This window comes from Heterodontus francisci, chromosome 10 (genome assembly GCF_036365525.1).
Source record: "Heterodontus francisci isolate sHetFra1 chromosome 10, sHetFra1.hap1, whole genome shotgun sequence".
NCBI lineage: Eukaryota > Metazoa > Chordata > Chondrichthyes > Heterodontiformes > Heterodontidae > Heterodontus > Heterodontus francisci.
In genome coordinates, this window is record NC_090380.1 from 71,161,943 (window position 1) to 71,188,619 (window position 26,677).

The following is a 26,677-nucleotide window of genomic DNA, read 5'->3' on the forward strand; positions in this document are numbered from 1 at the left end:
TCACGAATTTGATAAAAAGACTAGTGAGAGAAAGAACAGGAGTACAGGCAAGGGAATAGCAAGTGATGGGTAATTATGGATTGAATTGAAGATAGAAGACTTTTCTCTGGACTGAGTAGTGATGGACTCAAAGATAGAGGGGTCGACATTTGTCTTGGGCAGTGGCGCAGAATGGGTGGTATCAGATCAGCCACCCATTATGTGCAGCGGCTGATATTTAATCCCATTGACTGCAATAGAACTGAATATCAGGAGCTGTGTATAACGAAAGTCGATAAGATACCACCCATTCTGCGCCACTGCCCAAGATGAATTTCCACCCCAGAAGATTTTAGTTTGGACCTAGTATTGGAAGTTGTATTTTGCAATGGTGTGTGGTCAATTTCATATTTTTAAATAGTTATCACTGTGTAAGTCAGTTGTACTTTTATGTTAGTACTATTAGATTGTGTCCTCAGTACCTTGCTCTACGGCAGCGAGGCCTGGACAACGTATGCCAGCCAAGAGCGATGTCTCAATTCATTCCATCTTCGCTGCCTTCGGAGAATACTTGGCATCAGGTGGCAGGACTATATCTCCAACACAGAAGTCCTTGAAGCGGCCAACACCCCCAGCTTATACACACTACTGAGTCAGCGGCGCTTGAGATGGCTTGGCCATGTGAGCCGCATGGAAGATGGCAGGATCCCCAAAGACACATTGTACAGCGAGCTCGCCACTGGTATCAGACCCACCGGCCGTCCATGTCTCCGCTATAAAGACGTCTGCAAACGCGACATGAAATCGTGTGACATTGATCACAAGTCGTGGGAGTCAGTTGCCAGCATTCGCCAGAGCTGGCGGGCAGCCATAAAGACAGGGCTAAATTGTGGCGAGTCGAAGAGACTTAGTAGTTGGCAGGAAAAAAGACAGAGGCGGAAGGGGAGAGCCAACTGTGCAACAGCCCCGACAAACAAATTTCTCTGCAGCACCTGTGGAAGAGCCTGTCACTCCAGAATTGGCCTTTATAGCCACTCCAGGCGCTGCTTCACAAACCACTGACCACCTCCAGGCGCGTATCCATTGTCTCTCGAGATAAGGAGGCCCGAAAGAAAGAAAGAAAAAGAATTAGATTGTTAGTCAGTATTTCTGATGGACTGACTATTTTATATTAATATTTATTTTGAAGAGGAGGGATTTTGTTTCTGAGCCATATCTTTTGTGAAAGTGGCAGTGTAATATCATTAGGTTTAAATTCCAATGATTATACCGATATAAAGTTATACTGATTTGGATGCTACAATTGGTCTCGGCATCCATGGGTTACGGAGAAAAACACTGGCCAGTATTCGTGCTATCCAGTCACCCTGACAACGGAAGTGTGCATGTATGGACATAGGTATCATGCTCGGCCCTCAGCTGCCAAGAATAAGGCACATTAATTTTGTCATGAACATTAATTTTAAACTGTTACTGGAGTTAAGAAAGGACTTGTTAAACAGATCAACCGTGGCTGGGAAAGACATTTGCACATTAACAGACAGTGTTTGGAGGGACAAAACAGCCATTCCCTGACACATTCAACTCACAATGGACTTTTGATCACCAGACGTTGAAGGTGGGGGAGCTCACATTCCAGGTTGACTGTTATGATGGCCGAATATACAAATGGACATGGGCAAACCAGCTAGTCACATGACTAATGTGCTGGGAAACCTGAGTTTTATGAATTTGAATGAACAGTTTGGGCAGAGTGTCTGTTTGTTCCTGGACTGAGAAGATCTCTCTCCTGTCTGCTCCCATCTCTTTTTCACAAGCCTCAATCCACTGAAGATACATGAACCCCAAGAGAGAAAAGTCTCCTACAGCCAACATGGTTTAAAAAGAATACTAGGCCCTAACAAAAAGCAAGATCTACCTACAATCAAGGATTCTACAGTGAGCTAGAAGAACCGTAACGACAACTCTTCAGATATTGCCTCAAACTTTTCCACTTTATTTTTCTTCTTTTTTCTGAGTCTATTTGCATGTGTGTATTACGTATGCTTGCTATCGTGGGGTGCGTCATGTATCCATAGGCGTAAACTGAATTAGAGTGCAAGTTTAATAAATTTCAACTTTTCTTCTTTAAACCTAAGAAAGCCTGTTTGTGCTGGCTTCTTTGCCTTATAATTGGAAAGTGGTGAACAAGGATTCACCAAGGGGGAGCTAAAAACACGGTATGTTTAAAATTAAACCCTGTTACGGTAAGACCAGGTGAAGGCTGAAAGGGAACCCTAGACCTCTTTCTCACCTGGTCGTAACACAGGGAAAAGACAGGATCAAATCTGGCTTTGGTGTATCTCTTCTTTCCGCTCCCTGTGGCCAAATATCCTTATGAAACTCATTGTCTAAGCTTACATATACACAATGGGCATTTGGTTGAGATACTGGAGGGTAGCAGTACCTCTGAAAGGAGTCTGCACTTTGAGGGGGAAAAAGTACTGGGACAAAGAAAACAATCCATGTTCCTTTGAGAGATTTTCTGTTTAACAACTTTTCTTTTAGAATTCATAGGGTAGGATTCATGGACTTCATCCAGCATCAACTTTTTAAAGCATCTGAGGTATTGTAGTAATCAAAAGGGAATTTATAACTATCATAGTTGGTTGAGAATTCTCCTTTTCAAAACAATGCAATCACCTCTACTAAGAATTATAGGAATGTTTCATCTGCTTCTAAACTTGTCCAGACAGATGGGATGTCCCTTTGTATTGTTGCCTGTCAGTTCATAACAAGCTTTCAGCCCTGTGTGTAGATTGAGGTGAAGGTGGAATGACTTGAAGTTATGGAGTGGAAGACAAAGATTGTGGTGGACTATACCTATCAGTTGCCTGGTGGTTTTTGTGTAGAGAATGTTAGTGTTTCTAAAAAGAATTCTGGTTTACAAGTTTTGGTTTATGATTGTAACTTTTCACCTGAAAAAATAATAACTTGAACTTCTGATCACTTAAATATGTAAATTGAAGCACCCCACAAAAATGACAGCACAACATTCAGTCAGTTGCCACTTTCCAAAATGATCATATATTAATGGCCTGGACTTAGGTGCACAGGGCATAATTTCACAGTTTATAGATGTCATGAAACTCGGAAATATAATAAGCGGTGAGTAGGATGGTAACAGATTTCAGGAGGACATAGAGAGATTGGTGAAATGGGCAGACATGTTTGATGAAATTTATTTTCTTTTTATTCTTTCACGGGATGTGGGCATTGCTGGCTAGGCCAGCATTTGTTGTTCATCCCTAATTACCCTTGAGAAGGTGGTGATGAGCTGCCTTCTTGAATCACTGCAGTCCGTGTGGTGTAGGTATACCCACAGTGCTGTTAGGAAGGGAGTTCCAGGATTTTGATCCCGTGGCAGTGAAGAAATGGCGATGTAGTTCCAAGTCAGGAAAGTGTGTGGCTTGGAGAGGAACTTACAGGTGCTGGTGTTCCCATGCATCTGCCCTCCTTCATCTAGGTGACAGAGGTCATGGGTTTGGAAAGTGTTGTCGAAGCAGCCTTGGTTGAGTTGCTGCAGTGCATCTTGTCGATGGTACACACTGCTGCCACTGTGCATCGGTGGTGGAGGGAGTGAATGTTGGTGGTGGATGGGCTGCCAATCAAGTGTGCTACTTTGTCCTGGATGGTGTCAAGCTTCTTGAGTGTTGGAGCCACACTCATCCTGGCAAGTGGAAAGTATTCCATTACACTCCTGACTTGTGCCTTGTAGATGGTGGACAGGCTTCGGGGAGACAGAATGTGAGTTACTTGCCGCAGAATTCCCAACCTCTGACCTGCACTTGTAGCCACGGTATTTATATGGCTGGTCGCTTTCTGGTCAATGGTAACCCCCAGGATGTTGTTAGTGGGGGATTCAGCGATGGTAATACCATTGAATGTCAAGGGAAGATATGTATACTCTCTCTTGTTGGAGATGGTCATTTCCTGGCACTTGTGTGGCGCGTATGTTACTTGCCACTTATCAGCCCAAGCCTGAATGTTGTCCAGATCTTGCTGCATATTGGCACGGACTGCTTCAGTATCTGAGGAGTTGCGAATGGTACTGAACATTGTGCCATCATCAGCGAACACCCCCACTTCTGACTTTATGATGAAATTTAACACAGAGAAATGTGAAGCGAACAATTTTGGTAGAAAGAATGATGGGAGGTAATATCAAATAAATGGTACGATTTTACAATTTTAAAGGAGATGCAAGAACAGAAAGACCTGGAAGTATATGTACACAAATCTTTGAAGGTGGCAGGACAAATTGAGAAGGCTGTTAAAAAAGCTTATGGGATCGTTGCTTTTTTTCAGTTATAGAAAGTAAACAAGATGTTGATAATTGGATCACCATGCAATTCTGGTGTTTCAAGAATCACTAAAAATAACCACAATTTTCACCAATACAAAAGCAAAATATAATGGATGCTGGAAATCCAAAATAAAAACAGAAAATGCTGAAAATCCTCAGCTGGTCTGGCAGGATCTGTGGAGAGAGAATCAGAGTTAATATATCAGGTCGATGACCTTTCGCCAGAACTGCTGTGATGAAAGGTGATCATTCAGAAACATTAATTCTCTTTCTCTCTCCACAGATGCTGCCAGACCTACTGAGGATTTCCAGCATTTTCTGTCACAATTTTTACTAATTAGTCAATGTGTTCAAGACCATCTTTGAAAACTTATAGGAAATAATGTTGCAGTGATAAGTACTCAGTGCATGAAATGCTGCCTATGTTGCTATCCAGTTTAACTTTTCCTATTGGAAATTGATGCCACTTCCTCGATATTTTGTTAGAAGTGGCGTGCCGAACTCTGCAACATTCACAACTTGGTTTACTTCATTATGTATCGGGGCGGAGGATGAGGGCTTTACTCAAGTCCACAGGAAACTAAACTGAGATTTTTTTAAAATTTGTTTTGAACGTGAAAGGGGTTCCAGATTCATTCCTAATATGACCTGAAATCGATGATAAAGAAGATGTGAGAGAGAGGAACTGAAAGAAATCAGTATTAGTAGAGAAATGGTTTTGGGGAAATTGATAGGATTGAAGGCCAATAAATCCCCAGGGCCTTATGGTATGCCTCCCAGCGTACTTAAGGAAGTGGCCCGAGAAATAGTGGATGCATTGTTGGTCATCTTCCAAGATTCTATAGAATCTGGAACAGTTCCTACAGATTGGAGGATAGCTAATGTAACCTCACTATTTAAAAAGGGAGGTGGAGAGAAAGCAGGGAATTATAGACCAGTCAGCCTGACATGGGTAGTGGGGAAAATTCTAGAGTCCATTATCAAAGATTTTATAGCAGAGCACTTGGAGAACTGTGGTAGAATCGGACAGAGTCAGCATGGATTTACGAAAGGGGAGTCATGCTTGACAAATCTACTAGAATTCTTTGAGGATGTAACTAGTAGAGTTGATGAGGCGGAGCCAGTGGATGTAGTTTATTTGGACTTCCAGAAGGCTTTCGACAGAGTCCCACATAAGAGATTAGCGTATAAAATGAAAGCGCATGGGATTGGGGGTAGTGTATTGCGATGGATAGAAAATTGGTTGGCGGACAGAGTAGGGATAAATGGGTCTTTTTCTGAATGGCAGGCGGTGAGTAGTGGGGTACCGCAGGGATCGGTGCTAGGACCCCAGCTATTCACATATACATTAATGATTCAGATGAGTTTGCAGATGACACAAAACTGGGTAGGAAGGTGAGTTGTGAGGAGGATGTGGAGAGGCTTCAGGGTGATTTGGACAAGTTGAGTGAGTGGGCTAATGAATGGCAGATGCAGTATAATGTGGATAAATGTGAGGTTATCCACTTTGGTAGCAAAAACAGGAAGGCAGATTATTATCTGAATGGCTATAAACTGAGAGAGGGGAATATGCAGTGAGACCTGGGTGTTCTCGTACACCAGTCGCTGAAGGTAAGCATGCAGGTGCAACAGGTGGTAAAAAAGGCAAATGGTATGTTGGCCTTCATAGCGAGAGGATTCATGTACAGAAGCAGGGATGTCTTGCTACAGTTATACAGGGCCTTGATGTGGCCACACCTGGAATATTGTGCGCAGTTTTGGTCTCCTTATCTGAAAAAGGATGTTCTTGCTATAGAGGGAGTGCAGCGAAGGTTTACCAGACTGATTTCTGGGATGGCGGGACTGACATATGAGGAGAGATTGAGTTGGTTAGGATTATATTCGCTGGAGTTCAGAAGAGTGAGGGGGGATCTCATAGAAACCTATAAAATTCTAACAGGACTTGACAGGAAGGATGTTCCCGATGGTGGGGGAGTCCAGAACCAAGGGCCATAGTCTAAGGATATGGAGTAAACCTTTCAGGACTGAGATGAGGAGAAATTACTTCACCCAGAGAGTGGTGAGCCTGTTGAATTCGCTACCACAGAAAGCAGTTGAGGCCAAAACATTGTATGTTTTCAAGAAGGAGTTAGATATAGCTCTTGGGTCTAAAGGGATCAAAGGGTATGGGGCGAAAGCCGGAACAGATTACTGAGTTGGATGATCGGCCATGATCATAATGAATGGTGGAACAGGCTCGAAGGGCCAAATGGCCTACTCCAGCTCCTATTTTCTATGTTTCTATGTGTTATTGTCAGTTAAAGTTTGTGATCGAAAATGTGGCTATTGTAATTGCTATCATCAAGTAGCTGAAATTTGAATATAATTCCCCTGCGAAGTGCTTGGGATATTTTATTACGGTAATGGCGCTATATAAACACAAGTCGTTGATGGTGAACATACTTGAATTCCATAAAGAGGTGCAACTGCTGGACTGATTGCCTTTTGAATAGACAATGTAGCACAACTTTTAAAGCATTCGCACAGCAAAGTGACAAGCAACAATACAAAGGGACATCCCATCTGACTGGACTAGTTTAGAAGCAGATGAAACAATCCTATCATTCTCAGTACAGGTGATTGTATAGTTTTGAAAAGGAGAATTCTCATCCAGCTATGATAGTTATAAATTCCCTTTTGATTACTACAATACCTCAGATGCTTTAAAAAGTTGAAAAACAAAAATGTTGAGATTCACTGCATTGGCATGGCAAACAGCAAGTGTGTCCCCAGTAGCCCAGTGCTATGCTGCATGTCTTATTTTACTTGTTTTTGTGCACATTTAGGGGATTTTTTTTCTCCCTCCAGTTGAAAATCCTGGATGTTAAAACCAGGGCAAAAGTGCCACTGCATGTAGAGAGGATGTATGTAGTGACTGTTGCACAAGAGGCCGGAGTCGGAAGAACTAAGAGGAGGATGGAATCGGTGACAAGGGTATGGGATTTGTAGTGGGAGTAAAAGAAGATGGCTTCAATCTTCACAGAGCTCAGCTGGAGGATATTGTCACTTGTCCAGGATTAGATATCGGACAAAGCAGTGACAACATTGAAGCAGTGAAGGTCATGAAAGAGGTGCTGAAGAAGGAGAGTTGAGTGTCATCATTGTTAATGTGGAAGCTGACTCCATTGGCTGAGAATGTTGTTGGTAAGTGGCAATATGTAGATGAGGAAAAGGTGAGACCAAACATAGATCGTGGAAGTCTCTGGAGGTAATCATGCAGAGGTGCATAGAGAAGGCACTGCTGGAGATGATCTGGCTATGAATAGATAGGCAAGTTGGAACTAAATGAGGCAGGCTCATTGAACTGGACGGTTAGAGGAGGATGGTACAGTTCACTATGTCAGATGCTGCAGAAAGATTGAGGAGAATGAAGAAAGAAAGAAAAGCCTGTATTTATATAGCATCTTTCACAATATCAGGATGTCTCAAAGCACTTTGCAACCAATTAAGCAATTTTGAAGTGTAGTCACTGTTGTGCTATAAGAAACACAGCAGCTAAAAGCCACAGGGAGAAAGTATACCTGTTGTCTTTCACTTGTGATACATCAATTCATCCTGTAAGCATTCCTGTGAGATGAACGAATTGTGTCTCGTACTGCACGCATCTGGCCATCCCTGTAGTGATGGATGAAATCTCAGGGTCTTGAGATAGATTATCTCTTAGTGGGAGAGAAATAATAATATGTAAAAGACCTTCAATATTATGCCTAATTAGTGTAACCAAACAAGATATTCTTTCTGACATTTCATTATGGATCTTAGCTCCTGAGAGGGAAAATGACAGATTGTGTGAGTATGATCTTGCTTCATCCTGTTCACTCATCATCTAATATGTGCTAACATGTTATTTTCCAATGATGATTTTTTGACTTTAGTGTTTGGTGGAAAACCTGATTCTTGGAGCTAGTTCCCAGCCAATCAAAGATCATTTATATTTGTTCTTATTGGAGAAAAAGTAGTTAGAATTGATAGAATACATTGGGTGGGGAATACCTATGATTAAAATAACAATGGGAGGGAGAGAATAGAGAACGAGAAGATAACATGAGTAGAAGCAAAGTACCAAAATGTAATTATAAATGTTTTTGTTTTTTTATCTTAGTTATTACAGTAATAAATTCACTCCTAACATCTGAGTACCTTTACTAGTGTTTATTGACCACCAATTGTCAAACAGTCTGGCTCAGCAGGCAGACTAAGAGTTAAAATCAGGATTTTATTGTAACAGTTCAGAACTGCAGTAATTGCAGCTTCGAAATAGCTAGTAGCCTTCTCTGTTACTCTGCTAGGCCTAACATCCAAAGATGTGGTTGGCTCAGTGGCAGGAAACAAAGGGTAATTGTTGACGGGTGTTTTTGCGACTGGAAGGCTTCCAGTGGGGTTCCGCTGGGGTCAGTACTAGATCCCCTGCTTTTTAGAGTCATAGAGAGATACAACACCAAAGCAGGCCCTTCGGCCCACCGAGTCCACGCTGACTATCAGCCACCCATTTATACCAATCTACATTAATCCCATTTTTCCTCTCACATCCCCACAATTCTCCTACCACTTACCTACCTACACTAGGGGCAATTTTTACAATGGACAATTTACCTATCAACCCAAAAGTCTTTGGCATCTGGAAGGAAACCAGAGCACCCAGACGAAACCCACACGGTCACAGGTAGAACTTGCAAACTCCACACAGGCAGTACCCAGAACCGAACCCGCATTGCTGGAATTCTGAGGCTGCGGTACTAACCACTGCGCCACTGTGCTGCACTATATATGTGGTATATATTAACGATTTGGACGTAAACGTAGGGGGAATGATCAAAAAGTTTGCAGGCAATACAAAAATTGGCCGCGTGGTTGATAGCGAGGAGGATAACTGTAGACTGCAGGAAGATATCAATGGACTGGTCAGGTGGGCAGAAATGTGGCAAATGGAATTTTAGCCAGAGAAGTATGAGATGATGCATTTGTGGAGGTCAAATAAGGCAAAGGAAACACAATAAATGGGAGGATACTGAGAGGTGTAGAGGAAGTGAGGGACCTTGGAGTGTATGTTCACAGATCCCTGAAGGTAGTAGGACAGGCCGATAAGGTGGTTAAGAAGGCATATGAAATTCTTTCCTTTATTAGCCAAGGCATAGAATAGAAGAGCAGGCAGGTTATACTGGAACTATATAAAACATTAGTTAGGCCATAACTTGAGTACCGTGTACAGTTCTGGTTACCTCATTACAGAAAGGTTGTAATTGCACTAGACAGGAGGTTTACAAGGATGTTGCCAGGACTGAAAAAATGCCACTATGAGGAAAGATTGGATAGGCTGGGGTGGTTCTCCTTGGAACAGAGGAGGTTGAGGTGAGATTTGATTGAGATGTACAAATTTGTGAGGGGCCTGAATAGAATGTATGGGAAGGGCCTATTTACCTTAGCAGAGAGGTCAGTGACTAGGGGTCATAAATTTAAAGTGATTGGTAGAAGGGTTAGAGGAGAGAAGAGGAAAAGTTTTTTCACCCAAAGGATGGTGGGGCTCTGGAAATCACTACCTGAAAGGATGGTAGAGGCAGAAAAGCTCATCTCATTTAAAAGGTGTCTGGATGTGCACCTGAAGTGACGTAACTTACAGGGCTACGGACCAAATGCTGGAAAGTGGGATGAGGCTGGGTGACTCTTGTTTTTTGGCTGACGCAGACACGATGGGCCAAGTGGCCTCTTTCTGTGCTATAAACTTGCTATGATTCTATGTACGTAGCTCTTTTTATAAACTTTCCTGTAGTTAGACATAATTGTAATCAACTTAGTATCACATGCACCCATAAAAAATTTGACCCACTTGACTCGCTTAAAGGAATTCATTCGAGAAGAATGACAATATTTATATCTGTGATCCTTACTGAAATATCTACCAGTCATTTAGTTTCCCTCATTACTTATTTTGTTCAACTTATCAGGCTGACTGTGGCTGTTACTCTAGACTAATATTCAGAGCCACTACAAATCTCTAAAATAACCAACTCCAATATGTTTCTGATTTCTGTGATGACTCAAGATAAAATAGTGATATACCATCTTTCCAGTCAGCAGTCTTTTCACAGTTTATATGGCTTCCATGAAATATCTGTCTTTCCAGTTCAATAGTCCAGCCATTCTTTATTAGATTTATGAAATTCTTTAACTAGGATAAAGTCGTATGTCACATATCAAGATTTCAGATGATGTCACCAGGGTGAGACCTCAATGTAACATATTATATATTAAAATAGTGACAGGTCTTAAGATTCTAAAGGTATTGCGCCAATGCATAACTCTGTAAATGGAACAATAGGCAACCTAATCATTGCAGTCGGTCGCACTTAAACTGATGTGACAGCCCTTAACTGAACATGGAGGAACCCTGAGCATTAGCCTTTCGGGTAAAAGTCACCCTACTGGAAATCCATTAACTCTCCAGGTAAACAGGAGGGATCACTCAATGACCAGAAGAATCAATAACTCCTACAACCCCACCGCCTCCCCCATCAACACGCTGAACCACAATTTACCATCCATCCAGTGAGCAAGGTTGCCCCCACCTTCTTTCCATTTCCTATCTGCAGAGCAAGTATTGAGGCCCTTTGCCCCTTCTGATAGATAAGCTGGTCTTCCCTCACTCCTTCCAAACAGGATTTCAGCTCCCTCACTACTGATGAGCAAATCTTTAATTCCTTTGCTTCCCCACCACCTTCACTGAGCAAGGTTGCAGCCCCTTCTTTCTCCCTCGCCCTTCCCTGTGGAGCATACATCAGGAACCCACTGCACAAAATGAGGAAGAAACAGGAACAAAGCAAGCTGAAGAATTCTTGGAGAATATTGGCTGGAATACAGTGAGTCCAAATTGCTGTCTAGTATCAAGGAAACCCTAAAGCACAGCAGTCAAGCGAAATGACTAAAAAATTCAAATGGGAAATGGTAAGAAAAGTTTCCTGCCTCCATCTGATAAGCAAATATCTATGCCTCCCCCCTCAGACCTAACCCTTAATCACTGGGCAGGGCTTATACACCCCTCGTTGAGAAGTAAGTTATTGATTCACCTCTCCCCTACCAACCCTCTCTCCCTGCTGGCTGCATTTCTCATTCAAACCTATACCAACTTGCTGACGATGCCTTCCTCCCATACAACCGCACCCTGCCTTCTCCCCAGCATACCCACTGGCTGCCGTTCCCCCTCACAGGCTAACTCTATCCTGCGTAATTTCGCATTTAGCAGGAATGCTCCCCTACCTCCTTGACTGCATTTCTCATCTACAGTCTACCACCCACCACCCACCAGGCCCCCGCAACCCCACTCCACACCATTTAATGGCTGCAGTTCCCTGAAGGCAGGTTGTTCCCTTGCTCAAACCCTCTACCTCCACTGATTTGAATTCCCCTTCCTCAACAATTCCTTCTTTTCCCTTTCTGTCCTCTTTCCTTTCCTCTCCACCCTCCCTTTATCCTTTCTTCTTCCCTCTCTTCTTCCACCCTCCATTTCCCTCTCCTCGCCTCTACGCCTCTCACTTCCTATTGTTTTTTTTCCTCTCCTCCCCTTCTACCTTCCTTTTCTTCTCTCCCTTCCTTACCTCTCCTTCTTCTGCTGTCTTCTCTCTTCCCCCTCACCCTTCATATTTACCTCTTCCTCTTTCTCCTGTCATGCCCATCTCACATTGGCTCCATTATGTTCCACTGTCTAACCATGCTTTGACCTGAAAAATTCAAATTGATCTTTACTAACTGTGCCATGGGAAATCAGCCAGTACATATTCAAACTGCTGTTGAGCTAAACTTAGCTCACAAGGAATTGAACTCACAGGACAGCTGGGATGGCAGATATTGATTAAATTGTGGAAGGGTGTCTGATCTGATATTCTATAAACAATGAAAGATAATGTGACCAGTGGGATCATTGACATGCATTGCTGCTGTGTCAACTCCATTAATTCAATTCAGTGGGGATCATTGCTGAGTCAGCTTTTAAAAATCAAAGCGCTGTGAGGAGGGTGGAATAATAGTCAGACAGCAAAGGGCTGTGAGAAGGATGGAACATGAGAGGGGAATTAGGAAATTAGCTTTCACAATAATGATAATTTGCATTTAGCACCTTTAAAATAGTAAAATGTCCCAAGGTGCCTCCCAGGTGTGTAATCAGACAAGATATGGCACAAAGATGATCCACTGAAGGCGAATAGCATAGTTTGTTCATTACTTTTATGTTTTTACATAAACGCAAGTTACATTGATGTAAAAAAGTGAATCCATTCATAATTACTGTTCTGTATGTTCATTCAATGGGAAGCAAAGAAGTTTAATACATTGTACTTTTTAAAACACTGAACCTGCAAAATTCCGTTCCATGGTGCTGCTGCTTTCGGTCCTTTGGGAACTGACAGACAACAAGAATGGCGGGTGTCCACTTCCGATGACTTCTGGCACACCCTGTCAGTATCGCTATGCTCGGACTGGCAATAGTGGAGACCTGTGCTTGCACCAGAAACATGCTGAGTGGGCAGGTCATGACGTCAGTCAGTGTTTAATGCTGATTTGACACCCAACCTAACCTGCCATTTTGGACCTCGCTGGCTGTATTAATGCTCTGTCTTAAACATGCATAACTGATCATGTGTTCAAGGGACCCCCTACTAGTGCCATTTAAAGGGATCACCATTCAACTTTCAGGTGAGGTGCTTTTGACTTTCTTTTGCTGCTCTACTGTGTTGTTGGAGGAGTTGACAAAAGTTCTTTCAGTCAGAAGGGAGTGGTGCTGGACCTTTGCAAAGAGTGGTGTGGATTTGGAAAGGCTCTGTTATGTCTCCTGGTTGTTTTCTGGTTCCCATATATTAGAAATAATCACACTTTATACTTGGAAAGGCTAGAGTCTTTGTTTTTCCAATCAGCTTCCATGCTGTCTGGTATAGGACTGTCACAGGCTGGTGTCCTGTTATACGTCGCATGACTCTCCAGTGCAGCCGTCAATGTTGCCCCGGAATACTTACACATAACAATTAGTTCCTAGATAATTAGTTCCTAGCACTTTACAGATGGTACAACAATATATAACATCCCTCTGTCTTTAAAAGCATAAATGTCCCTGTATCAATATAACTGTCCTAGTCATTAACTTTTTCTAAACCAAAGAAGATTATCAACCGACTTTAGGAAATAATCTGAACCCCTTTTTAGTGTCCCTTACAGCGTGTATTCTTTTCTAAAAATATTATTCATGGTATCCCTTAGGTGGTAAGATGTTGCGCCTCCATCTTGTAGATTTGGCATTCGTTGCTCTCAGTGGTGAGTTGGCACACTGCACAGGCGATGTTTTGCTTGTTGCTCCTGGTGTTGTAGGAGTCATGTTTGCTGTTTCTAATGTTGTGTCACTTGCTGGTGATGTTAATGTTGTCTCGCTGGATAGTGATGTTTCCAGTGTTGTTGATAGTCTTTTCTGTTGTTCCAGCTCAGGTGTAGGTTGAATATGGATTCTGTTCCTTCTCATTTGGTTACCGGTTTCAGTCTCAATGATATATGACTTTGGAGTCTCAGCTTCACTAACAACTTTTGCTGGGCTCCAAGTTTTCATGATTGGATCCTGTACATGTACAGACATGTACAAACTCAAAAAGATGGCTCTCTTTCTATGTTGGCAGATCCGGTCTCAGCTGATGTTAAGAGCTTTGGATGCAAATGCTATTGGTTTTCCCTCTTGTAGCAAGGCTGCTCCCAGTCCTTTTGTGGAAGCAATTCTCAGTTTGTTGAAACTCCCGTCGTGCAACTCTGACCCCGGTACTCTACATCTTCTTTCATCAGCTCCCAATGGTTTGCTGTGTGTTCCGACGTGCGGTATGAAGGAGCCAAGGAAAGTTCGCAACTCTGTCTTATCTCTTGGGGCTTCCATCCCAGAGATGGCTGAGATTCTTTCAGGACTCGGCTTGACTCCATCAGCTGTGTACATCATGCCGAAGAACTGGCATTCTGCCGCTTTCACCATGTATTTGTCTGCGTTTAGCTTGATCCCAGCTTTCCTGGTTCTCTCCATGGCTTCATGTAGATGGTGGTCATGATCTTTTCCATCTACACCATATATCTGTATATCATCTGTTTTGTCGACTGCTCCTTTGCATCCCCTGTATGTCTCGTCGACTTTCTGTTGGAACACATCCTGGCTCACTTTAAGGCCAGAAGGTAGATGCAGGATTTAGTACCGTCCAAAGGGTGTGTTGAATGTTGTCAACAATGAAGATTCTGCATCCAGCTTCACATTCCAGTAGCCATTTCGGGAATCAAGCCTGCTGAAATGTTTGCCCCTGCCAGTGCTGGTGTGATCTCTTCTAGTGTTGGAGTAGGGTAGTGATCCCTCTTTATTGCTTGATTAAGATTTTTGGGATCTCGGCAAATTCTTAGTCGTCCATTTGGCTTCTCTCTCACCAAGATAGAATTTACCCAACCTATAGGCTTTGTAACTCTGGTGATCACCTTATTTTCTTCCATTTCTTGAAGCTCTCTTTAATGCTTTCCCTTTAGTTCTATTGGTACTTTACATGGGGGATGACACACTAGTTTCATCGCTGGGTCAATAGTGATGTGATATTCAAAATCTTCAAAGCATCCAACCGTCATCAAAATACCTTGGGTGCATTGATCTTCTTTGCTTCTGATCAGAGGGCGCTTTTCAATGGGTATACTGTCTTCAACCTTCAGTGTCACCTCCTTCACTTCATGGCTTACTGAGATAATCTGCAGCTCTTCGCAACTGCTCAACCCCAGGATAGCAGGACCATCTATTTCAGTGACTTAGAACATGCAGTTAACATCTTTTCCTTTGTGTGTCTCTCTGATTTGGGTTGTTCCTAACTGTCGAATCTCAGTTTCCCCCGTATGCTGTTAGCATGACGTTGTTTGGTTTCAGAGCACCTTTCCTTGGGTAACCATTTTCTGCCAAATTTTCAGGAACTATCTTCTGGTATAGTCTGAGCGAGATGATGTTACTCTGAGCTCCAGTATCAATCTTCACCTTCAGATTTATCGTTGTGGGCTTGTTTCTCACCCTCTTCCTGATCTGAATGGTTGTGTGAATTTCTTTTCTCTGGGAACTGTCACATCCAGACATTTCATGCAGTTGTATGGTTCCTATGTCTATCATGTTCTCAAACCCATCGTCATCTTCTAGGGAATGGATGTTTTGGTTTCTTTCCCTACTCATTCGCCTGTTACTCTGGCTCTGGTGACTCGTCTACCATGTTCTTTCCTTCTTCTGCACATCTTTTCCCAGTGATTGGTCTTTCCTCAAGCTCTGCAGATTGATCCAGATGCGGGACATTTCCTTCTGTCTATAAATTCATGTTGTCGTCCACAGCTCCTGCACATCTTCCTCTCTGTTTGGTGTACATTCTTTCATCGTTACATTGCATCAATCCTGCTGCCTTTCTCTTGGCTTAACTGAAGGCTAGCTGTTTTGGTAGTGTGTTTCTTCATCTGTCTGCTCATGGCTTCATGTGCTCTGGCAGTATCTACAGCCAGCGATATTGTGAACTTGTCCTTTACAATTAGAGCTTTCTGTACTACAGGATGTGCAGAACCCCAAATTAGCTGATCGATCAGCCTTTCATCTGTGTCTTTAAATTTACATTTTCTGGTTACATTTTTCAATCTGGTTACAAAATACATATGTTCATATGTAAGTATGTAACTTGCATTTACGCTCATGAGTATTTTCATTCCAATGATATTTACAGTTATTGAATTCTAGATTTTCCTCTACTTTCATCTTGTGTATCATAACTTGGTCAATACTAAAGATTGGATCCAGAATTCCCTCTCTGACTATGGCTGGAATTTTACCCTCGGTGGACAGCTCCCGTGCACCAACTGAAAAGTCGTTGGCAATCCCACTTCCGCCTGGCCTGGGGATCCAGACCACATTTTGCAGTTCCCAGGCCCTTAATTGATCTGAGGCGGGACTTCCACCTCATTGAGGCAGGAAGTCCCACTGAATGGAGCTACCAGCCAATCAGTGATCCGGCAGCTCAGCAGCACCACCGGGAGCAGCGGCCACTGCTGGGACTGCACCTAGCTGAAGGCCGAAGATATCACGGAGCCCCAGAGAACCATTAGGTTCAGACGGGCCCTGGCAAGGCAAGGGTGGCCGATTGGAGGACGGGAGGCATGTCGGGCATTGGGTGTGGTTGGTGCATCAGGAGCAGGCCGTCAGAAAACTGCCTACTTTTAACAGGCGGCTTTTCTTGGGCCTGGGCCGCCCGCCAGCCAAGGGTAAAATCCCCATGCCGGCGGGAGGAAGCCTTGATTGGCCTGGGGCGGGTAGGCCGCTTTTCGCTGCCGCTGCCGTGCGTAAAATGAAGGTGGAAGCCAGTCGGGAAGGGCCCCCGAAGCCTCCTGCTACACACCCCCCACCCCCCCAAAGCCTCCATCCCACTATTTGGGAGGCATAAAATTCCGGCCTATGTTTTCAGTTTGATAAGTTGAGTAAGCAAGCAATCTTGCAGCATAGCTAGAAATTTTCATTCCTCAGCTTTTCTTCTGCAGATAATATCTAAATATTTGAAGTTTGTGATGATTAACCTTTTGCTATTTACAGGGCTCCCTGATCAATTTTAAAAACATTTCCCAGTATATGTTTGTAATGAGTTCTTTATGTTGTCTGATGCAACATAAATGAGATGCATGGAGTCCAGTTGGTTGAAGATCTCAAACAGGTTTATTACAGCTAAACTATTATGTACAGTACAGAGCAAGCTATTTACAGAATCTTCCTCTAGCTGTCAAGAGTTTCAGTGTGACTCTGGCTTTGAGTCACATAACTGCATCCTGGTCATAGCTCATTAGCATACTAAGATCTTAAAGGGACATCACTCTTAAAGGCAATCATACAACAAAGTTCTATTCATATGCATAACAGAAACCAATAATTATCAGCACTATCTTCATTCAACATCCTTTATACATCACAGGACTGGATTTTATTCCAGTGACAGGGGTCCTGACAACAGGCTGGAAAGCAGGGGAGACCCCATCTCCCCTGCCCCCAGCGATTTAACATCCGCAGCACTTAAAGCAGCCAGAAGTACTGCACAAAGAACAGCTAGGCGTTGCGCAAACGACTACTGGCAACACCTATGCAGTCATATTCAGCTGGCCTCAGACACCGGAAACATCAGAGGAATGTATGATGGCATGAAGAGAGCTCTTGGGCCAACCATCAAGAAGATCACCCCCCTCAAATCTAAATCGGGGGACATAATCACTGACCAACGCAAACAGATGGACCGCTGGGTTGAGCACTACCTAGAACTGTACTCCAGGGAGAATGCTGTCACTGAGACTGCCCTCAATGCAGCCCAGCCTCTACCAGTCATGGATGAGCTGGACATACAGCCAACCAAATCGGAACTCAGTGATGCCATTGATTCCCTAGCCAGCGGAAAAGCCCCTGGGAAGGACAGCATTACCCCTGAAATAATCAAGAGTGCCAAGCCTGCTATACTCTCAGCACTACATGAACTGCTATGCCTGTGCTGGGACGAGGGAGCAGTACCCCAGGACATGCGCGATGCCAACATCATCACCCTCTATAAAAACAAAGGTGACCGCGGTGACTGCAACAACTACCGTGGAATCTCCCTGCTCAGCATAGTGGGGAAAGTCTTTGCTCGAGTCGCTCTGAACAGGCTCCAGAAGCTGGCCGAGCGCGTCTACCCTGAGGCACAGTGTGGCTTCCGTGCAGAGAGATCGACTATTGACATGCTGTTCTCCCTTCGTCAGATACAGGAGAAATGCCGTGAACAACAGATGCCCCTCTACATTGCTTTCATTGATCTCACCAAAGCCTTTGACCTCGTCAGCAGACGTGGTCTCTTCAGACTACTAGAAAAGATCGGATGTCCACCAAAGCTACTAAGTATCATCACCTCATTCCATGACAATATGAAAGGCACAATTCAACATGGTGGCTCCTCATCAGAGCCCTTTCCTATCCTGAGTGGTGTGAAACAGGGCTGTGTTCTCGCACCCACACTTTTTGGAATTTTCTTCTCACTGCTGCTTTCACATGCGTTCAAATCCTCTGAAGAAGGAATTTTCCTCCACACAAGATCAGGGGGCAGGTTGTTCAACCTTGCCCGTCTAAGAGCGAAGTCCAAAGTACGGAAAGTCCTCATCAGAGAACTCCTCTTTGCTGACGATGCTGCTTTAACATCTCACACTGAAGAATGCCTGCAGAGTCTCATCGACAGGTTTGCGTCTGCCTGCAATGAATTTGGCCTAACCATCAGCCTCAAGAAAACGAACATCATGGGGCAGGATGTCAGAAATGCTCCATCCATCAATATTGGCGACCATGCTCTGGAAGTGGTTCAAGAGTTCACCTACCTAGGCTCAACTATCACCAGTAACCTGTCTCTAGATGCAGAAATCAACAAGCGCATGGGTAAGGCTTCCACTGCTATGTTCAGACTGGCCAAGAGAGTGTGGGAAAATGGCGCACTGACACGGAACACAAAAGTCCGAGTGTATCAGGCCTGTGTCCTCAGTACCTTGCTCTACGGCAGCGAGGCCTGGACAACGTATGCCAGCCAAGAGCGACGTCTCAATTCATTCCATCTTCGCTGCCTTCGGAGAATACTTGGCATCAGGTGGCAGGACTATATTTCCAACACAGAAGTCCTTGAAGCGGCCAACATCCCCAGCTTATACACACTACTGAGTCAGCGGCGCTTGAGATGGCTTGGCCATGTGAGCCGCATGGAAGATGGCAGGATCCCCAAAGACACATTGTACAGCGAGCTCGCCACTGGTATCAGACCCACCGGCCGTCCATGTCTCCGTTATAAAGACGTCTGCAAACGCGACATGAAATCGTGTGACATTGATCACAAGTCGTGGGAGTCAGTTGCCAGCATTCGCCAGAGCTGGCGGGCAGCCATAAAGACAGGGCTAAATTGTGGCGAGTCGAAGAGACTTAGTAGTTGGCAGGAAAAAAGACAGAGGCGCAAGGGGAGAGCCAACTGTGCAACAGCCCCAACAAACAAATTTCTCTGCAGCACCTGTGGAAGAGCCTGTCACTCCAGAATTGGCCTTTATAGCCACTCCAGGCGCTGCTTCACAAACCACTGACCACCTCCAGGCGCGTATCCATTGTCTCTCGAGATAAGGAGGCCCAAAAGAGAAAGAGATTTACAGGGCTCCCTGATCAATTTTAAAAACATTTCCCAGTATATGTTTGTAATGAGTTCTTTATGTTGTCTGATGCAACATAAATGAGATGCATGGAGTCCAGTTGGTTGAAGATCTCAAACAGGTTTATTACAGCTAAACTATTATGTACAGTACAGAGCAAGCTATTTACAGAATCTTCCTCTAGCTGTCAAGAGTTTCAGTGTGACTCTGGCTTTGAGTCACATAACTGCATCCTGGTCATAGCTCATTAGCATACTAAGATCTTAAAGGGACATCACTCTTAAAGGCAATCATACAACAAAGTTCTATTCATATGCATAACAGAAACCAATAATTATCAGCACTATCTTCATTCAACATCCTTTATACATCACAGGACTGGATTTTATTCCAGTGACAGGGGTCCTGACAACAGGCTGGAAAGCAGGGGAGACCCCATCTCAGCCTTACATCGGAGTCCCAGTGCAGCCAATTAACTGCCCACCGTCTGGGACACCATCCCCTTAAGGGAGCATCTCCTGCCTCCAGAACTGCCGGCCAGTTGGAGGGCTGGCAGCTGTGCAGTACAGGCTGGAGGCCCTGCAGTATTGAGCATATCAGAGCCGCTGGGACAGGTAGGTGGGACGAGGTCGCTGGGGCCATTCAGGTAGACCCCGGCGACTGGGTAGGGGGGTGATTGGTGAAGGAGGATCCTCCTGGTGGGGGGGGGGGCTCCTCCAGTGGCTCTGGTTTGCCCCCAAACAAGGAACCCCCCCGACCCTGGTAGGAAGTCACCAGGTTTTAGCTGGTGGTGTCTCCACAAGGCGGCAATCCCTTCCGCCTTCAATAAAATTGAAGTGGAGGCGGGAAGAGGCCCTTAAGTGGCCATTAATTGTCTAGTTAAGGGCCTCAATTGGCTTGGGGCGGGAAGGCCATCCTTGGACTTCCCCACTCCAAACAAAATATCAGGTAGTCTGGGAAATGTTGGGAATGGCACCCTCTACCATTTTGTTCCCCCCCCCGCCCCGTGCCCATCTCCAAGGGCATAATAAAATCCTGCCAGATTTAAGAGTTCAGCCAGATCTTCAATCATGTACCAGGGAAATATCATGTGAGAGACATCCCTATTAGATGGTTGCTACATTGATGTGTGCCATGGTCAGGTGACACATGTTCACATCCTACCTCTGTTCCTGTGCAGATATTTCAGAGTGGCATTTCTTCTCCAGCTGGGAATATGTTTGCTGTAGGTTCTATTGTTTGCATTGACCCAAGATGTTGCATTTACTTTGGTCTCTCTCTTGACACCGTCTACGCTTATGTAGCATAATAGCTAATGTTCTTGAACGTTGATATGTGGAGGATGCCTTTTATTGAAGAATGAAGAGAATCTTACAGGTTAAGCAATCATGCTTTTCCTTGTGAATCCTTTACTTCGATCCACACAGTTTGTGCTGCACCAAGAAAGTAATTGAATAATTTATTTCTATGAATGCAACAGGGTAGAGTTTCTGCTCGATTATGTTGACTTTATCGGTGTAACCCGTGCAAAAGATCGCGGAACTTTAAGCACAAATTCCGCTCAGCACAAATAAAGTTTCCATGATCTTTTGCACTAGTTTGAAAAACATCACACTAGAAGCTGGCCTCACCCAGAAAACCGCCTGTGCCCTGAAATGCTTAATCACCATTGGGAGTTTCTGCTAATTACACTCGTTTGCAGGACTTCGAGAAGGTTTTAAAATTCAAGCTGGTTCATCTGGGTGCAAGGTCACTAATAGAAACATTTTTAAAGCTTTTGAATGTAATTTTTTAATTTACTAAGAAACTGACCACTCTACTCCAATATAATGAGGAAATGCTTCTGTGTATTTTTTAAAAGTCACTTTCAGTCATTTAAAATCAGGTACTCATAGGTGGTAGATTTACACTCTTTAAAAATACTTTTTTTTGGTGATAAACTCATTTTCAATTGCATCAATGAAACTGCAACAAGTTTTAAAAATATAAAGCAATATTTTTACAGCACCATTTTTTCAAAAAGAACTACACTTTAAAATGCAGCCCGAATATGCTGATTAATGGCAGATTTTACATTCGATGATATGCAAAAGAGTTTGAGCAGAAACTCAGAGAAGAAAAATGCCCATGCTGGCAATAGCACCGACAGCGGGAACTCTTAACCATATTGCCATTCCTCCATTGGTTACTACTGTCTCTTCTGTAGGTCTATTCACTGGAATTTTAATCTCAAGTACTTTCTGATGGACTTGCCATAGTGTAGCACTGCAGTCAGAAATTGGGAGAGCTAGACTATTTTGGCTGAAATCCCAGCTAGGCTCAATGTTATGGAGGTGGTTTATGAAGAGGGGCAAGGGGCTACTAAAGCTATTGGTTTCCCAGCCTATGATCAGAAATATCAGATCCAGTTATTTTCCTCTTCTCTCTTTTTGAAGTACATATGCCCCCTTTCATCCCTATAGAGATAAGGGGCTGAATTTTCAAACAGCCACAGAGGTGGGACCAGAGGCGGATGGGCCCGCAATTCCCGCTAGTGGCCAGCATACCGGTTTGCCGGCATGTTCCCACCTTCGGGTCATTTTGAACATGCTGGTTTGGGTGGGAGAAACATATTTGTGGCCTGTTATTTTCTTTGACTTAATACCCACTGCTTTCTATCCTGGCAGTCCTTTGGATTTAATTTATTGGCAAGATCGAATTATCATTGGCAGCTCTCATTCACACGTGCGGAGCGGGAGCTATTAGAGGATATGGATGAAGATGGAGGTTGCCGCCTAAAGTGTTTACAGGTCATAAGAAAGCTGAAAGAAGACCACTGGTGCCCTGGAAATAAACCAGTCATCACATCCTATCACCTACAGGTAAGAAATGTTCTATGGTTTGCAAAGCAGATTTCAACTGATTTATTATAGTCCTATTATAAAATGATAGCACTGTCACAATCTTTGATCTCACACAAGTGGATTTACAGAGAAATGGGGGATAGTAATTTAGCTTAAACACAATCTATGGTTGCTAGGCCTACCATTGAAAGGATGCATAAATTGGAATCACTGACAAAAGTACATTGTAAGACCACCACAGTTATGAAGTGGTCTAGATGTTTCTCCCTTTCATTACTACCATATGATTCCAGGATCTAAATTTCTCCTTGAGATCTTTAATCACGTCTGTCTACAGTCAGGATCAATCATTAAGGATCTCTAGTAGCCTTTGGTCCTAGGTCGACATCTTTTCTTTTTGCCAGCATTCCATTATTAACTCTAATGCTTTTATCCCAATCTGCCTTTTAATTTTTCTGAAGTTTCCTTCATCTCATTGGGGAAAAAATGACTGTGATGACTGAGATACATATGTAAATTTTATAGCATGTGCACCAAATCCTGTTCAACCATCACCCCTGTGCTCGCTGACCTACATTGGCTCCCGATTAAGCAACGCCTCGATTTAAAATCCTCATATCTCTGTAATCCCCTACAACTCTCTTAGATATCTGCACTCCCTCAATTCTGCCTTCTTGAGCATGCCCAATTTTAATCAGTTCACCACTGATGGCCATGTCAGGGCACTAAGCTCTGTAATTCCTTCCCTAAACCTCTCCACCTCTCTATCTCTCTTTTCTCCTTTAAGATGCTCCTTAAAACCTACCTGTCTAACCAAGCTTTTGGTCATCTTTCCTAATACCTGCTTATGTGTTTTGGTGTCTAATTTTGAAGCACCTTGGGACATGTTAGTATGTTAAGGTGCTGTATAATTAAAAGTATTTGTTAGTTGGGATAAAATATATGCTGGTGTAAGCTACAATATGTTTGTTTCTGAGGTGAATGATGTGTCGTTACCTTTAGTTTCTCCATCACGGTTTTGAAAACTAATAATTGATTCAGTAAATTGACTACAATTTTGGCTGGCATAGTCAGGCTTTTAAGCAAGATAGTCAGCAATGAACACTATGACGGGAATTTTAACATGGGTGAATGGGTGGGATTGGGTTCCGAACCTCCTTCAGGATCAGCCTCTCCCTGGGGTTGCACTTTAAGCTCCCCCATGGGATTGGAAGTTCTGCTCCTCCTGGGCTTGGGTATCAGAGCTACCTGGTCCCATAGCTTCCGTCGGAGTGCTCCTTGCCTGACCGGAAGGCAAACCTGTGAATCAGGCAGACCACTGGGCAAGATACCTATCAGGGCCAAAAGTCACAAGTTGTGAAGTTAAAATTCCACAGTATGCGGGAAAATCCTGACTTCCAGGCTTCCTGTCTGCAATCCGACTTTGCAGATCCCAGCACACCAGCAAGTAAAAATTCCCCCAAGGTTGTTGTAAATAGCTATGCAGTAGTATACTATTGCTCAACTAGGCATATGGGTGCAGGAGAGGGTTGAAGATGACATTTGATTGTTGGTAGGTTGCATGCAGAAGCAGCAACCCACATTTAAAGTGATGAAATCTCACTCATCAGCTCTAGGCAGCAATAGAAATTCATTAATAAAGTGGTAAATACTGACTTTCTCCTTTCCAGACACTGTTGTTTTGGACCTGTGAGAAATATCCACGCTCTAAAGATTGGAAAAATTTCCAGAAATGCTTTCTGCGTTTGGTAAAGAAGCTTCAGAAATGTGTGCTACAGAGATACCTTCGACATTATTTTGTGAAGAGCTTTAACTTGCTTAAATATGCTAACACAAATGAACTGGATATAACATCTCAGAAAATTAACGATTTCTTAATGAACCCTGGTGTGCACTTCCACTAAATTTTACTGACTTTTTAAATGAACTACGGGTTCCAATGCGCCAAATCTTACTGACTTTTCAAGACTCCCCATCTTTTACCTGAGTTAAAATAGAGCTGTGAGTTAATATTAATTCTGTGAGAAGAACCTAAGAGTTGGAAATTACTAATGGCATTATTATCGTATGTATATTTGTACCAGATTTTTCTCTGATATTTTAATGGAGGCACTAACCTCCATTAAAATTTGAGAGAGGTGAACTTAATAGGATCATGTTATGAATTCATACAGTAACACTGCTGATAGTATTTCTATCCTATAATGTGCTTAAAGATGTAAACATCTTTACTTAAGATGTTTCTGTGCTGCAGACTTTTATTCCTTGAAGAATAATCAAACTTTACAAATTAAGTTCTTATTTACTCCTACTGTGCAATGCTCTTTTTTTAAGTGTTACCTTTAGCCACTATTTGGTGTTTAATGATTTGTTCTGTTATAAGGGACTGCCAAATGTCACTTAGTTTATGCAAAACACATTTATACTTCAGTGAAATCTCACTAAATTAAAGACCGATGTTCTGTGCCTCTGATTAAGTCATAGAGTTCATTCTGAATGCTATTTTTTACCTTTACTAAAACATACTTATTCCCAGTCAAACTTCTTGTTCATTCTTATGAAACCAGCCTCTTGCTGACAAAAAACCTACTTATGTACGTACAAATACAAATGCTAAATAATTCGTATCTAATTTACAAAGACAAAAAAATCAAACAAATTCCAATTCTGCCACTGCAGCTGTTAGAGGTCATTGAGTCATAACAGCAAAGGAGGCCATTCGGGCCATCCAGTCAATGCTGGAAGTATTTCTTGCTGAAGTGCCCAATAATTCATAAATATATAATCTTTGTGGGTACATGCATTACATGATGTGGTTCCAGGAGTCAATTCCTAGGCAGTAGTTGTATCACCTCTTGCCACTGTGTTTTTTGCTTTAAGTAACTGGTTAGACCCACCCTCTGAACTGGCATTGTGTGTGGATTCCACCTAGTGGCATATGGTGTAAGTATGAAAGGTATGTGCTGCCTACTATTCCCACTCTTGATATCATTAGAAAGAATTTCATAGTGGCCCTGGAATTCTTTGCTAAATAATCGCAGGATATATTCTCCCACACTGACCCCGCCGGAATTTGTAATATGAATGAGAAGGTATCTAATTTTCATGGGGTAGGTGGGCGTATCTCTGGTGCCTGTCTGCCCCACTTGGCTGGATTAGCTGATGCCTGCCTACGAAGGTCTTAGAAGGTCCCTTACAAGATTTGATTCCCAGTACAGGTACAATGGGCCAAATAGCCTCCTTCTGTGCCATACATTTTCTAAGTTTCTATGTTCCTGCAGGATACTCCAAGAAATAAAGGAAACTGCTTTCCTTCAACCGCAGCATTTGTTGTGCTGATGGTTTTCCCACAATGGAAAATTGATCCAGCAACAATGAAGGAACAACAATATATATCCAAGGCAGGATGGTGAATGACTGAGAGGAGAACTCGGGGATGATTGTGTTCCTATAACATTGCATCGCTTGGTGATAAAGATCGCTGGAAAAAAGATCTTATTGAAGTGACCTTGGTGAGTTAGTACATCCCGTAGATTGTACGTGCAACCACAGTGTGCTGGTGATAGATGGGGTGGGTATTGAGTCCAGTAGCAAGGACATCAAGCAAGCAACTGCACTGTCCTAGATGGTGTCAAGGTTCTTGAGTGTTATTGTGGCTACACCCATCCAGATAAATGTTTGGGTATCTCTTCATAACATTTATGGATTATGTGGTAATTCAGTATAATATACTTGGCCTTAATATAAACAGAGACTTTATCATTTGTGTCTACCATAATCTATCCACCCATACAATTAAAGAACAAGTCGCCACCCCCCCCCACCCCCACCCCCACCTTTCCCTCCCACCCACAGCTCAACATTAGGGAGAATTTGAAAGAGTTTCTGACAGCTGAGCAGAGCCGATAGTGTCACAATTCAGCAGATCTTATGGACCCATTTTCACCTGCTTCATTAATCACCTTTCCTCCATCATAAGGTCAGAAGTGGGAATGTTTGCTGGTGATTGGACAATGTCAGTTCCATTCATAGAAACATAGAAAATAGGAGCAGGAGTAGGCCATTCGGCCCTTCAAGCCTGCTTCACCATTCATTATGATCATGGCTGATCATCCAACTCAGTAGCCTGTTCCGGCTTTCGCCCCATACCCTTTGATCCCTTTAGACCCAAGAGCTATATCTAACTCCTTTTTGAAAACATATGATGTTCAGGCCTCAACTGCTTTCTGTGGTAGCAAATTCCACAGGCTCACCACTCTCTGGGTGAAGAAATTTCTCCTCA

At 43.2% G+C, this 26,677-nt stretch overlaps 1 protein-coding gene across 5 annotated transcripts in view; it reads left to right on the plus strand.

Moving 5' to 3' along the window:
* The window catches only part of mab21l3 (mab-21-like 3), an 85,208-nt gene extending 58,871 nt beyond the window's left edge, over nucleotides 1-26,337 (plus strand). For 2 of the 5 annotated variants that reach the window (XM_068040718.1, XM_068040721.1), the window contains 2 exons: nucleotides 22,219-22,413; nucleotides 24,066-26,337. In XM_068040718.1, the coding sequence (XP_067896819.1) occupies nucleotides 22,219-22,413; nucleotides 24,066-24,299 (429 nt within the window). In that variant the 3' untranslated portion in view covers nucleotides 24,300-26,337. The remainder of the gene's footprint in view (nucleotides 1-22,218; nucleotides 22,414-24,065) is intronic. The other 3 variants (XM_068040719.1, XM_068040722.1, XM_068040720.1) reach the window with 2 other exon arrangements.
* Nucleotides 26,338-26,677: the final 340 nt, after the last annotated feature.